General features: G+C 53.4%; 1 protein-coding gene across 6 annotated transcripts in view; it reads right to left on the bottom strand.

Annotated features, from left to right (window-relative positions):
• The window catches only part of LOC124484640 (CDK5 regulatory subunit-associated protein 2-like), a 38496-nt gene that overhangs the window by 8697 nt on the left and 13607 nt on the right, over nt 1-16192 (bottom strand). For 4 of the 6 annotated variants that reach the window (XM_047045642.1, XM_047045639.1, XM_047045644.1 and 1 more), the window contains 25 exons: nt 15806-15883; nt 15566-15706; nt 15274-15444; nt 15000-15110; nt 14645-14782; nt 14267-14446; nt 13980-14174; nt 13693-13884; nt 13255-13387; nt 12650-12783; nt 12207-12323; nt 11967-12113; nt 11647-11759; nt 11318-11457; nt 9044-9184; nt 8439-8548; nt 6289-6441; nt 5660-5758; nt 5351-5508; nt 4763-5204; nt 3068-4664; nt 2320-2433; nt 1704-1852; nt 691-1076; nt 138-370 (listed from right to left, as the gene is read on the bottom strand). In XM_047045642.1, coding sequence (XP_046901598.1) covers nt 138-370; nt 691-1076; nt 1704-1852; nt 2320-2433; nt 3068-4664; nt 4763-5204; nt 5351-5508; nt 5660-5758; nt 6289-6441; nt 8439-8548; nt 9044-9184; nt 11318-11457; nt 11647-11759; nt 11967-12113; nt 12207-12323; nt 12650-12783; nt 13255-13387; nt 13693-13884; nt 13980-14174; nt 14267-14446; nt 14645-14782; nt 15000-15110; nt 15274-15444; nt 15566-15706; nt 15806-15883 — 5572 coding nt within the window. The remainder of the gene's footprint in view (nt 1-137; nt 371-690; nt 1077-1703; nt 1853-2319; nt 2434-3067; nt 4665-4762; nt 5205-5350; nt 5509-5659; nt 5759-6288; nt 6442-8438; nt 8549-9043; nt 9185-11317; nt 11458-11646; nt 11760-11966; nt 12114-12206; nt 12324-12649; nt 12784-13254; nt 13388-13692; nt 13885-13979; nt 14175-14266; nt 14447-14644; nt 14783-14999; nt 15111-15273; nt 15445-15565; nt 15707-15805; nt 15884-16192) is intronic. The other 2 variants (XM_047045641.1, XM_047045643.1) reach the window with 2 other exon arrangements.

Below are 16192 nucleotides of genomic sequence, written 5' to 3'. Positions count from 1 at the left end.
TGTTATGTCTATACTACCCCTGTTAGGTCTATACTACCCCTGTTATGTCTATACTACCCCTGTTATGTCTATACTACCCCTTACACCCCTGCGTTCCGTGCTACCTGGACCCCAAACGACCCTGCTTTCCGTGCTACCTTTCTCCAATCGGCCCTCCAGGCTCTCCTGGATATTGAGGCTCTTGTCCAGCTGCTCCCTGAAGACCTCCCCCAGGTAGTAGTCCACGTCGCTGGCCTGCAGCAGCTCCTCGAAGGCCCGGCTCAGCTCCTCCAGCTGGTGGCGCTGCAGGGCACCCAGCCCGCGGCTCTGCTGGATCTGCTGCCTCAGCTGGGACAGCTCCCGGGCCTGGGACTGGACCAGAGTGTCCATCCTGGAGGAGGAGGGGGGAGGGGTGAGGTGTGAAAAGGGGATGGAGGGAGGGAGGGGCGGAGGAGAAGATGTGGGGAGGGATGGAGAAGTGGACACGGGGAAGGAGGAGGGGATTGATGCAAGGAAGGAGGGGGGAGGGAGAGAAACAAGAATGTAAGAGACAGCTGAAGTGAAAGACAGAAAGAGCAAGAGAGAGAGGGGGTGAGAGAGAGAGAGGGGGTGAGAGAGAGAGAGAGAGAGAGAGAGAGAGAGAGAGAGAGAGAGAGAGAGAGAGAGAAGGAAAGAGAGAGGGAGGGAGAGAGACAGAGAAAGAGCTGCTACCTGGCAGGTGAGGCGGAGCGGCTCCGATGCTGGACCTGCTGCAGCTGCTCGCTCATGCTCCTGTTCACCCTCCTCTCCCTCTCCAGCTCCACGCTCAGACGCCCGATCCTCTCCTCCATCGCCTGCCTCTCCACCCCCTCCTTCCCCCCTCCTTCCCCTCGCTCCGGGAGGCCCGCAGGGGTCCCGTCCTGGGCACCGGCCCCCTCGGGCCCTCCGGTGGGCGGGTCGGAGGAGAGGGAGTGGGGCCGCAGCAGGGCCTGGAGGTGGACGATGACCCTGAGCTGGCTCTCCAGGTGACGCTTCAGCTCGGCGATCTGAGCCCGGAGCTCGGCCGGCTCCTCCGACACGCCGTAGTCCTCGTACGTCTGCAGGCTCTTCAGACCCACCTGGGGCAGGAGAGGGGGAGTGGGGGAGAGGAGAGGGAGGGCAACGGGGAAGAAAGCGGTCAAGACAGAGAGAAGGAAAGAGAGCCATAAAAAGGGAGAGAGGGGGAGTAAGAGTGGAAAGAGGAGAAGATTTCACTGAAGGGTTTGACGGGGACAAATAAAAAATACCGTATTTCTTCGAATAAACGCTGCAGCGTTTATTACACAATGATCATTTTTGGTGCGGCTTTTATTCGAGGGTGGCGTTTAATTAGTTAGAGAGATTTAGAGAATTGCAGATGCAGTGCGACCATAGACAAACAACAAAGAATAGACAATATGGGTTTAGTTTTCAGTGGATTTGGAGAAAAAAACTTGTAACCTGTAGCAAGAAAGCCACTTGTGTCTGCCAGTGCTTCGAGGGAATTATAATACACTTGTGATTTACTGTAATAAATACTGTGTTTTAATTTAATTTAGAATGTTTTGGTGCGGCATTTATTGGAGGGCGGCGTTTATTGGAGGGCGGCATTTATTGGAGGGCGGCGTTCAATCAAAGAAATACGGTAGTTGCCATGTCCATTTATGGCCAAGGGGTTTTGACAGCAGGGGGGGGGAGGGGGGGCAGAGCCCAGGTCAGGCTGGTACCTTGGGGGAGCTGAGAGCGGGCGAGCTGGGGTAGGAGGCGCTGGAGGCCGAGTCCAGGTTCTCTGTGGAGGAGAAGGTGGTCTGGTCCTGGGGCAGGGACGGCAGGCTGCAGGAGCCGCTGGGACGAGGCTGCAGGCCGCCAAACATGTCTGAGGAACCACACGCACAAACAAACACCGTCAAAAAGGGATGTGATCTGAAAACCAGCTGACAGGAATGGGTCGAGAGTAACAGAAGAAGGAGTTTAGCTTGGGTGCATAAGAACCACGAAAGAGCAGGATAGGACCAGACAGGAGATATTATCGTTTGGAGTGAGTGATCATTCCAACACTCCAGAGAGAGAGAGAGAGAGAGAGACCATGCAGGAGACTCAAGCAGAGAGAGACAAGCATGTCTTAATCACAGCGTAACCAGAACCCAGGTAAAAACCAGAACAAACAGAAGACCCAGATCTCACACACACACACACACGTGTGGGTTATAGAATAAGTAGTGCCCATTCCTCATGCAAACAGACTCCAGCAGCCACAGGTGGGATTCACGGTTAGTGTCCACTCTGCAGACAGACATGCACCGAGCGGCTGTCCAGACGGCACGTCTAGACGAGGCGTTCTACCTGTGCTACTGCTCTCCTCCCTATCCACCTCAGTCTCACTCTTGCCGCTGGTCTCGTAACCCAGGTCCTGCTGGTCCACCTGCACGCCCTTCTCATCCTGCTCCGGAGGGGGCGCTGGACAACACACGCCAAGGGTTAGGAACGCCACGTCCACCGGGACACCCGTGTGTGTGTGTTCTTTCCCCCCCCCCCCCTCTGCGCTCGCTCTCAATTTGTCTTGCCCGCTCTCTCTTTCAGACGAGGAGAGCCGAGGTCCGTTTTGATCCTGGCTCATGTGTGTGCCGTGGCTTTAGGGTCACATGACAAGAGGAGCCGCACACGGGTGCCGGCTCGCTGTCACCTTGCTGTGGGGAACAGGCGGCAAGGCCAGGCCAAACCTCCCTCTGGTGGGATACGGTACGGTCTGGCTCTCATGCCTCACACACCTGTGAACATGCATCTCTACCAACACAGATGCACGTATGGCCTGTGTATACGCTTTCTATACTGCTTATGTCATGTCATCAGTAGGTTATATATAATGAAGTTTCCCAGACCTGGATTTAGCCTAGTCCTAGACAATTTATTTTATTTTTTATGGAGATCTTCATTTCATATTTGTCTTACTGCAGGACTAGGCGTAATCCATATCTGGGAAACTGGGCCTATATGTAGTTATATATTTGAATTGTCACAATTTTAAATAGTAACTGACCGGCAGACCTATCATTGCCAGACTGCAAGTGGGTTATATGAGGTGACACCTTACCCGTATGTGAAGCTCCATCACTAGGCTTCTTGGAGTTGTGCAGGGCGATGATGGACTGAGCCGTGACCAGCTTCTCCTCCAGGCTCCTGCACGTCTTCTTCTTCTCCTTCAGGGCCTTCTGCAAGGCCTCCATCTGAGCCTGGGCGTTTCCTGAGGCTGCTGCCCCAGGACCGGGCTCCCGCAGCCGGGCATCGCGCGTCTCCAGGGCGGCCTGGAGCTCCGAGATCCTCTGGGCATGTTCGTAGAAGAGCCTCTGGAGGAGGCAGAGGTTGTGGTGGGGGTTCTGGGTGGACGCGCCCCCGGCTCCAGCCCCTGTGGGTGTCTGGTTCTGGTGGGTGGAGGTTCTGCCGGGTCCTGCTGAGCCCGCCTCTCCCAGAGCTTCCTTCTCTTTCAGGACTTTCTGGAGCCTGTCCAGCTGTGTCTGGAGGTCCGAACCGGTCTGAGCCAGTCTGTCGGCAGAGAAGGTGGAGCCTGTGGCGGTGCAGAGAACTGCGAGAGAGGCTAGCGCTGCCTCCGTGACTCCCAGACACTCCGACAGACGCCTGCACGTCTCCTCCTGGCTCGCACCCGTCCTCTCCGACGCCGCCGCCGCGTTTCTCCCGCGCTGTCCCTCCACCTGTCTGTTGCCGCCGCCCTCCAGGCCAGAGGGGGCAGTGTGGCAGCTGCCTGCCTCGGCGGCCCTCAGCCTCTCCTGCAGCTCGGCGTTGAGCCTGCTCTGCTCCCACAGCGCCTCCTGCAGGGAGTCGGCCTGCCGCTGCAGCTCCTGGTCCGGGCCCCGTTGGCCCCCGGCGGTCCCGGGCCCCGCGGCCGTCCGGCGGCCGTCCAGGGAGGCGTTGACCTGGCGCAGGGCGGCCTCCAGCCTCACGCACAGCTCCTGGGGGTCGCCCCGGCCGTCCGAGCCGTCGGACGAGGACGGCGATGTGGCGCTGAGCGAGGAGATGGCCGTCTCCGCCATGCTGAGACACTCCACCAGCTGGCTGTTGAGCGTCTCCTTCTCCTGCAGCGCCGTCTGCAGTTCCAGACACTGCCTGCGGAGGGCAGGGTCGGAGCCGGAGCCGGCGGGTGGCCCTCCCCCTGCCTGGCTGTCCAGGTTGCAGGCGGTCAGGTAAGCGATGGTGGACTCTGCCGCCCGCAGTGCCTCCAGGTACTGGCGGTTCAGCTTGTCCTTCTCCTGGAGCTGCGAGTGGAGCTCCTCCCACTCCGCGACCTGCTCCTCCAATCGGACGACCAGCCCCTCCTTCTCCTGGCACTCCTGGTGGAGGAGCTCCAACTGGGCCAGGAGCTCTATGTCAGACTGGCCCTGCCAGGGCTCCATCTCAGCGGCCTGGTGGTCCTCCGAGCCTGGGCCTTTCCTGACCTCCATGCCCAGTCTGGCCCCCGGGTGCTGGGCCGACCCAAGGTTGACGTCCAGGGTGGAGCTTGGGGAATCAGAGTCTGGAGACGTCTTTTGATCGGACCCGTGAACTCCTCTGTGGTCAGGACCCAGGTGCTGTCCTTCGTTGGAGCAGTCCGGCTGCACGGACTCTCTGCTGCCCCACCCACTGCTGCCCTCGCTCTTCAGCCTCACAGGAACCGGGAGGCGAGACTTGAGCCCCGCCTGAAACACAGCCAAGAACATCACGAGACCCTCTAGACACCAACAAAGGTCACAAAATAAAGAGAGATATCCATCGGTACGTTTGAGAGGGACCTTACCGCCTGTTTGGATGCCTGCTGTTGGTGACTCTTGCTTGGTGACCGGCCCTTGGTGTGGAGACTGCTTCCCTGGGGGGTAAGTTGATCTCCCCGCGTCTTCCCTTTCGTCTCTCCCTCCTCCCCTCTCCCCCGCGCTCCCTCCTTCTCGGCACACAGCCTCTCGGTCTCCCGGCTCATGCCAGCGACCAGCTCCGGGTCGAGGGTCCTCTCCCCGTCGGCGGCTGCCGGAACTGCGTTGGTCTCCAGCTGCTCCTGCAGGAGGCGGATGACCCTGCGGTGACCTCTGGCCTCCGACCTCAGCCTGTCCACGGTGTGCTGCAGGTCGGCCTCGCCGACGAGGCAGCTGTCGTCGCTCTCCTTCTCCTTCCTCTCGGACGACTTCCCCTCCTTCAGGAGCCCTCGCAGCTCTAGGCCCTCCGTCCTCAGCCTCTGGACCTCGTCCCTGAAACATCATCCCTTTCATCATCACTCTTCAAATATAAACATCAGAAAAAAACCTACAAGTCTGATCATTAAATGTTTGCTTTTGACGTCGATATCTTGACCTGAGCTGGCAGAAAGCCATATGGAGATGTCCTGGTGTCTCACCTGAGCTGATTGGCTGACAGGACACCACATTCGTCCAGGAGAGACCGGAGCAGCTCTCCCTCCCTCCTCTCCCCTCCCCTCGGGCTGGCGTCTGCCGTCGTCCCCTGCCCCCCGTCCACAGCCTGAGAGAGACCATGAGCAAGGCGAGGTAAGGAACTCTGGGAATACAACACTTGGGAATAATGCGACTGTGATTTGGGATAAGCTGTCTGTTATTTCATGCCTTTCCCCCCCCAAACGTCTTTGATTGGATCAAAGTCCATACGAGGGCGGCTCATCCCTCCGCCGAGACATGCTCCCCGTGCCTACCTGGCCCAGACTGCGGTCGGCCTGCAGTACCCCATCCCATCCTGAGGGGGTCGCTGTGCCCTGCCCTCCCGCCTGCTGCTTCATCTTCCTCTCTATGAGCTACAGTAATGGGGTGGCAGGCGAATGTGACACACATGGCTTGGTAAAAGAAAATGCAATGAAGGAACAGAACCCGTAAAAAGCACTGCACAGCAACGGCAGGATGGGGTGAGAGGCCTAATGGGAGGAGGAGGAGGAGGAGATGGAGTAGAAAAAGGAGGAGGAGGAGGAGGTGGAGGACAGGTCCATGGAGACAGAGATAAGAAAACAGGGACTGGTTAGAGGAGGGGTGGAGAAAAAGAGGGAGGTAGGAGATGCTACCTACAGCAGACAGACAAGACACAGGTTAGAGAGTTCAGACAGATCACTACTGAGAAAAGTGCCACGGATAAGGCATTAGTAACTACCAGGCAGAGGTGAAAATTCAGGGTCAGAAGTCAGGGTCAGAAGTCAAAGGTTAGGAGGAAGTGGAGGATGATCCTCAGATGCGGTGGAAGGATAAGGAACTACACAAATAAGGAACTGGCTGGTTCTGAACCAGCTCGTTGAACCGGGCAGCTAAGACATTGGTTTATATCTACGTGTCTAACCTGTGTCCTGGGCTTGCTGCCTGCTAGGCCAGCCTCCGCCCTCCTCGTGGGCTCGAGGGTCAGGTCAGGGTCAGTCCTCTCCTCCGTCAGCCTCCTCTGGAGGTCAGCGTTGGCAGACTGAAGTCTGCTGACCTGATCCTGCAGCTCCACAAGCTGGAGCAGAGACACACCCAGGGTGAGAAAACACCCACCTACTGTACACCCTCAATCAGATCTAACATATTGATACATCCACTCACTTTCCAAATGCGTAATTTGCAGAATTATTAGGCACCCAAGATCAAAATACATATAAAATGTACAGTGCCCTCCAAAAGTATTGGAACAGTGAGGCCAATTCCTTTATTTTTGCTGTAGACTGAAAACATTTGGGCTTGACATCAAACGATGAATGTGAAACCAGAGATCAACGTTTCAGCTTTTATTTCCAGGTATTTACATCAGGATCTGATGCACAAATTAGAAAATATCACCTTTTTGTTCGAACCCACCCATTTGTCACGTGAGCAAAAGTATTGGAACATGTGACTGACAGGTGTGTTTTGTTGCCCAGGTGTGTCCTATTACATACATTATTCAATCAATAAATACCACTGAATGTCTACACTCAGGTTCAGATTGGGTAAGATAGGTTTTGTCTATGCAGACTGTATTCAGAGGTGAAAACAACATGAAAACCAGAGCGCTGTCTTTGGGTGAAAAACAAGCAATTGTGAGTCTTAGAGAAGATGGAAAATCAATCAGAGCCATTGCAGAAACATTGGCCATAGCCAGTACAACCATTTGGAATGTCCTGAAGAAGAAGAAAACTACTGGTGTACTAAGTAACAGACGTCGAACAGGTAGACCAAGGAAAACATCAGCAGTTGATGACAGAAACATTGTGAGAGCTGTAAAGAAAGACCCTAAAACAACTGTTAGTGAGATCAGCAACAACCTCCAGATGGCAGGAGTGAAGGTATCACTATCTACTGTTCGCAGAAGACTTCATGAACAAAAGTACAAGGGCTACACCAGAAGATGCAAACCACTCATTAGCAAGAAGAATAGGAAGGCCAGGCTGGAATTTGCCAAAAAGTACAGAGATGAACCTCAAAAATTCTGGGACAAAGTTTTATGGACTGATGAGACAAAGATTAACTTTTACCAAAGTGATGGAAAGGCTAAAGTTTGGAGAAAGAAAGGAACTGCTCATGATCCCAAACACACAAGCTCATCTGTGAAACACGGTGGAGGTAATATCATGGCTTGGGCTTGCATGGCTTCTTCTGGGACGGGCTCATTAATCTTCATTGAGGATGTAACACATGATGGCAGCAGCAAAATGAACTCGGAAGTCTACAGAAACATTTTGTCTGCCAATTTAAGGAAAGATGCAACCAAACTGATTGGCAGAGCCTTCTTCATGCAGCAAGATAACGACCCAAAACACACTGCCAAAACAACAAAGGAGTTCATCAGGGGCAAGAAATGGAAGGTATTAGACTGGCCAAGTCAATCTCCAGACTTAAACCCTATAGAGCATGCATTTTACCTGCTTAAGAGGAGACTGAAGGGAGGAACCCCACAAAACAAACAACAACTGAAAGAGGCTGCAGTGAAAGCCTGGGAAAGCATCAAAAAGGAAGAATGCAAAAGTTTGGTGACGTCAATGGGTCACAGACTTGCTGCAGTTATTGAAAGCAAAGGATTTGCAACTAAATATTAAGTCTTATTCACTTAAATATGTTTTAAGTATATCTGTTCCAATACTTTTGATCACATGACAAATGGGTGGATTCAAACAAAATGTGATATTTTCTTAGTTGTGCATCAGATCCTGATGTAAATACCTGGAAATAAAAGCTGAAACGTTGATCTCTGGTCTCACGTTCATTATTTGATGTCAAGCCCAAATGTTTTCAGTCTACAGCAAAAATAAAGGAATTCGCCTCACTGTTCCAATACTTTTGGAGGGCACTGTATATATATATATATATATATATATATATATATATAAAAAAAAAAACTTTTGCACTGTACATCCAAGGACGTATTTGTAATCCAAATGATGGGACTTGATAACCAGACAGGAATCATTGGATACGCGATGAAACATGTTTTTTGGTGGGCTTCTCTGGGAGACCAGCCCGTCCTGGGTGAGAGTTCACCTTGTGTCTGAGCTCCTCGTCTGACAGCTGGGACAGCCCCCTCTCCTCCCCCTCCCCCACGCAGATGCTCATGTAGGACGTCTGGTCGGCCGCAAAGCTCATGCTGTCCGCTGCAGAGGAGAGAGAAAGGAATCAGCTACTCATGCCAGCCGCATCCGTCACAGAGACGGGACGCCGTCGACGCCGTTCGTTAGCGGTTCACGTTTAGTGTTTTAGCGTTTCAGAACTCCAGCATTTGTCTATTCAAAGGTGTCACACTTCTCGAGGGCACAGATTACAATGGTCTGCGAGGCTAAAATACAGAATAGTGTTCCTCTAGAGTAGTGATTCTCAACCCTGGTCCTCAGGGACCCCCTGTCCTGCATGTTTTAGATGTTTCCCTGCTCCAACACACCTGATTCAAATGAATGGGTCGTTATCTAGTTATGCGGAAGCCTCTTAACGAGCATTCATTTGAATCAGGTGTGTTGGAGCAGGGAAACATCTAAAACATGCAGGACAGGGGTGCCCTGAGGACCAGGGTTAAGAAACACTGCTCTAGATGGTGGTTCAGTTGTGTTGTGTGTGCAGGTACGGCGTAGCGCCCCCTGGTGGCAGGGTCTCACCCGTGTCGTTGGTGGCGCCCACCCCTCCTCCGCGGTTTTGGATGGCTCCGAGGCGGGCCTGCAGCGAGGTGTTCCAGCGATGGGCGTCCTCCAGCTGGTGTCGGATGCTCTCCACCTCCCTGGGGTCCACCAGATCCACACCTGCAACACAGGGCGTGGGGGTGAGGCTTCTGGAAGTAGGATTCAGAGCTTCTTGATTCTGTAGGTGTTACGATGCCGACAACATGGCAGTAATATAAGAATTTGAGGTTTCCGGGTTCTGAAGAACATGTTCCAAAAAAACAGAGAAAAAGGGTTTAGAGGGAGGATCTGAAGAAACAGGGAGACAAGTTTTAAAGAGTATCAATTGAGTCTCTGAGACAGGTTCTGGAAGGTTCTGAAGACACGGTTTTGAACATAATACCTGGTTTTGGGTACCTGTGGATAGGATGGTTAGATGTTCTGTTTGGTTCAGTCAACTTGTGTGCAATCCACTAAAACCTCTATAGTAGGCTTGATTTGCTTTATCATACCTATGAAGTAGCTTGTTTTTTTTATTGCAAAAGTTTGGTGGGCTTCCAGACAGATCTATACCTCCAACACGTCTTTTTAAAGGATGTCCACTGTTTTTTTTTCATATTATTTTATCTGTCTATACTAATATTATTATAGTTTTTTGTGTTTGTAAGGTTTAGTGTTTATCATGTTTAATTTCTTTGGTTTTTATTGAATTAAACTGTATTACGATTGATTCCATAAAAATTATGGAATCAATCATAATAGTAAATATATATATATAATATATATCATTTTTATGGAATCAATCGCAATACAGTTTAATTCAGTAATTATTTATATGTTTTTATATATATATATATATATAAACAGGTACATTGTGCACACAACACATGCTGGTCAGCTGGCTGTGAAGAGTGGGGGTTGTTGACTAAGTGCTGCCTTACATAAGGCCTGAATGATACTACTGCATGTAGAGCTGGGAGCACGCTGTGCCAACATGTTTACTAAAGCACAGCTTATTAAAACTGTCCGTGAGGAAATTGCGGGTTATCGAAAGACACAGATGGGACTTCCCCCCCTTTCTCTCCCCCCCGATCCATCTCTCCATATTTCTCTGTATTTCTAGAGCGAACGCTCGTCCTCGTCCTCGGGTAGTGTGAACATGAGACCTCGTTGACAGACGACCTATTTATACACACCTGGTCCTGGCAGCCAGACGGGAACACACACACACGTGCCCCCACAAATGAACACACTCGACGCATGCACGCACGCTCCAATACACACACACGCGCATGACACACTGGGATGAATAAGTCATCCATCTGAGCCAGATCCACACCCATTCCTCCTCCTCTTCCTCTCTACCTCCGTCCTGGCTGACTTTAGATCGGCCTGCTCTCCTTCCATCTGTTTCCCCTCCACCCACAGGCCGGCAGGCTGCACGTGACCCAGCCATACGGGACATTTCATGAAGCCCCAAATATTCACAGGAATTAGCATCATGCTAACGTATGTGACTAGGTGGGCCCCTTATCACGGGGAGGGAGACCTAGAGAGGAAGGGGGACGATAAGGAGGTTGTTTGACTGTTGTCTATCTTTGAAGAGCTAAGCTCTGAATGAATGTGAGGATAATCTCCGTCCATGAGATAAGTCAGGGCTTCTAAAGCCCACTATTCCTCCAGTGGGTTATGAAACGACAGGAAACGTGTGATCTCTGATTCACATGAGGGACAGATGGCTGGGCTGGGTTTGGATTAATGAGGACGAGGATTTTAATGGACAAATAAAACTCAAAGTGTGACGCGAGAGACAGATGGACAGACAAGACACACAGCATGCTTTATTAAAAGGATGATGATGACGATGAAAGACATGACAGGTGAGGAGTTTGTAAAAGCGTGGACATGAACAGCCAAAGTAATCCACTGTAGCCTATCCCGTAGCTTGGTTCCAAACAGATGAGGATGTTGGACAGAAGGGAGGACAGGGCCAGATGACAAAGCAGATGACAGAGCAGACGACAGAGCAGATGACAGAGCAGATGACAGAGCAAAGAAGCAGCACAGTGTAAGAGGTATACATGCAGACGACACACCGGACAGACACAAGGCTTGCAACCAGGCAACGTTACACGCATGAGAGAGTGCAAACAGAACATGAGAACATGACACAAAAAGCTGTGTTTGTGCAGCACGACTGTGTGAGTTTCCATCCCCAGGAACTCACACACTCGTGTGAGTTCCCCCCCCCTCAGAAGTGTGTGAATGTGGCACCTTCTCGGAGCTGGGCGCGGTGGATCTCTCGCTCCAGGTCCTCCCTCAGCTCCTCGTTGGTCCTCACGCCCTCCTCCAGCTGCTGTCGGAGGAGCTGCACTGCCGTCAGCTCCATCTGCAGCGCGTGGAGACGCTGGGCGCTGAAACACACACACACGGGCGCCCTTCGGCATGACCTTGTGGGGCAGTGTGCACGTTTACCAATGATAAGTGTGGATCTTTCGCTCATGTTCTCTTTGTATCGGCAAGAAAGAAAAAAATCCAGCTCCAAAAATAAGGGTCAATGACTAATCCCAAACCCCCCCCCTCGCCCCACTGAGCCCCCCTACCTGTCCTGCTCCTTGACGGTGCGGACCAGGCTGGAGTAGAGCTGCTGCTCTGCCCTCAGCGAGCGGTTCAGGGCCTCGCGCTCCATCTGCAGGAAGGCCAGGGCCGGCAGGGCCTGGGGAGGGGTGGAGGTCAGAGGTCAGGATGCCATTATTGACAGCCCGGTTTGACCACCACTGGAAACTTACTTGTAACCCCTTTGGGCTTTCAAATACGCTGGTGTATTTATTTTTTTTACCCAAAAATGAAGCTAATCAAATTATCCAGTCTGAACAGTCTGACAAGAACTATATCTAAATTGTTTGAGCAGTAAAGTGTGGACCTCTTCCTTCTGGCGGTCTCCCCCAATGCTGGTTCTCTCCCTCTGTGGGAGGCTGGGGAGGGAGCGCTCCAGCCCAGCCTCGGCAGCCTGCTGCTGGGCAGCACCAGCCTGGCTGTCTCCTCTCTGGCCCAGACGCGCATGGAGCTCCTGGCAGCGGGAACACAACACAGTTCTACCCCATGTCCCCTTTCTGCTGTATGCTTGACGACAAAAAAACGTGTGTGTGTGTGTCCGTCTCACGTTGATGATCTCGTCCTTGGTCTCCAGAGTGGCGGTGAGGGACTCGATGTTGGCGGCCTGGCCTTCGATTCGACCCTCCAGCTCGGACAGGACCGACTGCAGCTCCGCCACGGATATCTGGATCAGCACACGCTAACGTTAAGCCCCCCTCAACCACACGCAAGTCACCCTCAACCACTAAACTAAGCCGTTTTTTTTGGTGATGTATGGTTGTATGTGGGGGGATGATAAAGGTAAAAAAGCAGTGTTATAATGATTTTTGAGGATGACTGGACAAAGAGTACCTTTCTACCGAGTGACGAGTCAACATGAGATTAGAGACACATATTCGGCCCAACAGAACGCCAGAGGACTCTCTGGCTTCTACAAATGTGCCTTGTCACTGCTTTCCTACTGCCTAGGGGCTGCATATGGAGTCAGACGGTCGCAGAGAGCCTGTTCACCTTCAGCTCGTTCTCCCTCTTCAGGGCCTTGTTGAGGGCCTCCGTCTTGTGAGCCAGCTCCTTCTTCAGGACCACGGCCATCTTCTTGGTGAGAGGAACCTTCTCCATGTTGTCCTCGCTGTTTCTCCGCTCGGCTGCGGAAGGAAGGACAGAGGACGAGACGAGGACTTTCAGATGCTTGGTTTCAACAATTTCTTTAAAAAAATCAATGTCTCATGCCAGACAGAGACAGAGAGATAGACAGACAGAGACAAAGAGAGACAGACAGAGAGACAGAAAGAGAGACAGAGAGAGAGAGACAGAGAGAGAGAGACAGACAGAAAGAGAGACAGAGAGAGAGAGAGACAGAGACAGACAGAAAGAGAGAGAGACAGAGAGACAGAGAGAGAGAGACAGAGAGAGAGACAGAGAGAGAGAGAGAGAGAGAGAGAGAGAGAGACAGAGAGAGAGAGACAGAGAGAGAGACAGAGAGAGAGAGACAGAGAGACAGAGAGAGAGAGACAGAGAGAGAGAGAGAGAGACAGAGAGACAGAGAGAGAGAGACAGAGAGAGAGACAGAGAGACAGAGAGAGAGACAGAGAGACAGGGGTGTCGTGGCTCCTCACCTTCCCTCTCCTCCAGCTGATCCCGCAGCACCTGGATGGTCTGCCTCAGCTCCAGCACCTGGGGGGAGCCCGCTTCCTGCTGGCGCAGCTCCAACAGGAAGTGGTCCCTCTCCTGCCCGCGCTCCAGAAGCTTCTACGGGTGGAGTGGAGGGGGGGGTGGGGGTCAGTACACAGGCATCTATGTGACCTACACATAGTTAGCCTACTATCATTTCACAGTACAAACTAGCTTCAGGGGACATTATAATCCTCTATCAGCAGTCTCACAGGGAGTCAGTCGTGTGCGTCTCTTCCTGTGGGCATCCAGCACACTAACAAGGAAGGAGGGAGGCCAGGAGAGCGCTCCCTGTTCTAATGAGCTCAGGGAACTCTCTCTATCCCCCTGACGCGCCTTTGTGTGAGGGGAAGTCTCTCTCCCCCCTCCCCCCTCAGACTCACGTTGATGATGGCGTCCTTCTCCCCCAGCTGAGCCCGGAGCTCCGCCGTTTCCAGGCGACCGTCCTGCGTCGCCGTGGAGCTGAGCTTCTCGGCGGCCGCGAGCCGTTGCCGCCCCTCGGCCCGCTGGCGCTGCACGTCCTGGATCTCCTGGGCGCGCTCCGACAGAGCGCGGTTGTAGCGCTCAGCCGATTCCTGGGAGGAGGGCGCGCGAGGGAGAGGCAAAAGGCGCCGTCGTTAAACAGAGAACGATAGGGTTCAAGTGAGATAGAATGAGTGTGTGTGTTTACCTTGAGCAGCTGGTCCTTGCTGCTGATGGTGGCCAGCAGGCCCTCCACGGCGCTCTCGTTGTCGGCCACCAGCCTCTCCCTGGCCTTCACGGCCTCGGCCAGCAGGGCCTCGTTCACCTTTAACCTCTGACCCATCTGCTCGGCCAGGTCCCGCGCCTGGCTCTGAGACTGGCTCAGCATCACGCCAGCCATGTCCTGCCGAAGGGAACGAGGGGAGGTGTGTGTGAGGTGGGTGTGTGTGTGTGTATGGGGGGGGTCAGGTGTGCGTTTGTGCGTGCCCCCCCTACCTCCATGTCCTTGGTCTTGCCCTCCAGGGAGATCTGCAGCTGGCTGATGATGGCGTCCTTCTCCCTGAGGGACCGGTTCAGGTTGTCCTCCACCTCCTGCTTGGCCCTCTGCAGGTTCTTCAGGGTGTTCACCTGGTGCTGCAGCTCCACGTCCTTCTCCTTGATGAGCGAGTCAAAGCTCTGCGGCGACGGGAGAGAGGGACAAGCAGACGAGATTCGAAACGTGGATGAAAAAAAAGAGAGGGCGGAGAACGTTCAGGGCATTCTGAAAGCGCAATGTATATCGGAAATATCTCAAACTGAAAACACTCGATACAGGCTGTCTAGGTTCTACGCGGTCCCGTGCATGGTGCGGTCACCACGAGGTCTCTCTCTTACGCTGATGGTGTCCTCGTTGTGGGCCAGCAGGTTGTTGAGTCTCTCCAAGTCTCTCTCCTTCTCTCGGAGGGACAGCTGAAGCTGGTGGATCTCGTTGTCCTTCTCCTCGACGGCCGCAAACTTATCGTCCAGCGCTTGCTGGATGGCAGGAGCACAACCAAGAGGTACTTATACACTACTGAAGGATAAAAGGCTGAAAAGATGCTACTGGCTAATGATAGCAGTCGCCAGGTGTGTGTGTGAGAGAGACAGAGAGACAGAGAGACAGAGAGAGAGAGAGAGAGAGAGAGAGAGAGAGAGAGACAGACAGACAAACAGAGAGAGAGGGTGGCGTGTCTTGGGAGAGTAAACCCACCTCCAGAGCCTTCTCCTTCTCTCTCAGACGCTCACGCAACTTAGATAGCATGATGTCACTTCCTCCCGGGCTCCTGCTTTGCTCCAAGTCTCGAACCATGTTCATGTACTCCTGGGACGAGGGGGGGGGGAAAGAGAGGGAGAGAAACGGACATTAGACAGGGAGGAGAAACCGAGTGACGGGAAGCAGGAATGGTAGCTTGCCTACACCAAATATCACCCAAAACACAAAAGAAACGCCTTCCCTTCCCGCCGGCAGAACACGCAGCTCCTACCTGCAGCTGCTGCTCCTTGTCGGCCAGGGTGGTGGTGAGGCGCTGGACGGAGGAGTGCTGGGCCTGCAGCTTCCTCTGGGTCTGCTCCAGCAGCTCCTGGTAGTGCTGCTCCAGCGCCGCCTCGCGCTCCGCCAGCTCCCCGCTTAGCTTCTTCAGCTGGTTCTGAGCCTCCTGGGAACCAGGAACAGCAACGAGATCGTCAACGACAACAGCAGCAAGAACATTGACTGGGGACACACACACACACACACACACACACACACACAAGGCTGGCCTCTGCCGGTGGTCTTACATTCAGGGCCTTGTCCCCCTTCTTCTTCTGCTGCTGCAGGTCCTCCAGCTCCAGCTCCTGCTGCTCCTTGGCCTGTTGCAGGTCGGCCACCTCCTGCTCCCTCCTGCCCAGCGACCGCTGCAGCTTCTGGGCCTCCAGGACCTGGACGAGAAGGAGGCGGAGGGAGACGTGGAGGTCAGTGGAGCGGTGGTTAGCTTAAGACCGTGATGTCATATCCCTCCGACTGTAGCGGCCCCTTACCTTGGCGTGGTGGTCTCCCTGTAGCAGGGCCAGCTCCGCCTGCTTCTCCATCAGCAGGTTCTGGTGCTCCTCCGCCCCCTGGGGAGGAGGGCAAAACGGAATATGGGTTTACAAAGGGGCAGGTGTGGGTGTGGCTGGGGGTACTCGGGTGGGTATAAACTTTATATTTATTTGACCATGTAGTGGCAAGATTGTAAACATTTAGCGATAAGCACGTCTCTCTCATATATCTCCCATTCTTTTTCACACACACACACACACACACACACACACACACACACACACACACACACACACACACACACACACACACACACACACACACACACACACACACACACACACACACACACACACACACACACACACACACACACGTTGGGTTGG

Source organism: Hypomesus transpacificus, chromosome 22 (genome assembly GCF_021917145.1).
Source record: "Hypomesus transpacificus isolate Combined female chromosome 22, fHypTra1, whole genome shotgun sequence".
NCBI classification, from domain to species: domain Eukaryota; kingdom Metazoa; phylum Chordata; class Actinopteri; order Osmeriformes; family Osmeridae; genus Hypomesus; species Hypomesus transpacificus.
The sequence above is the reverse complement of the archived record's forward strand: the minus strand, read 5'-3'. Positions and strand labels throughout refer to the sequence as shown.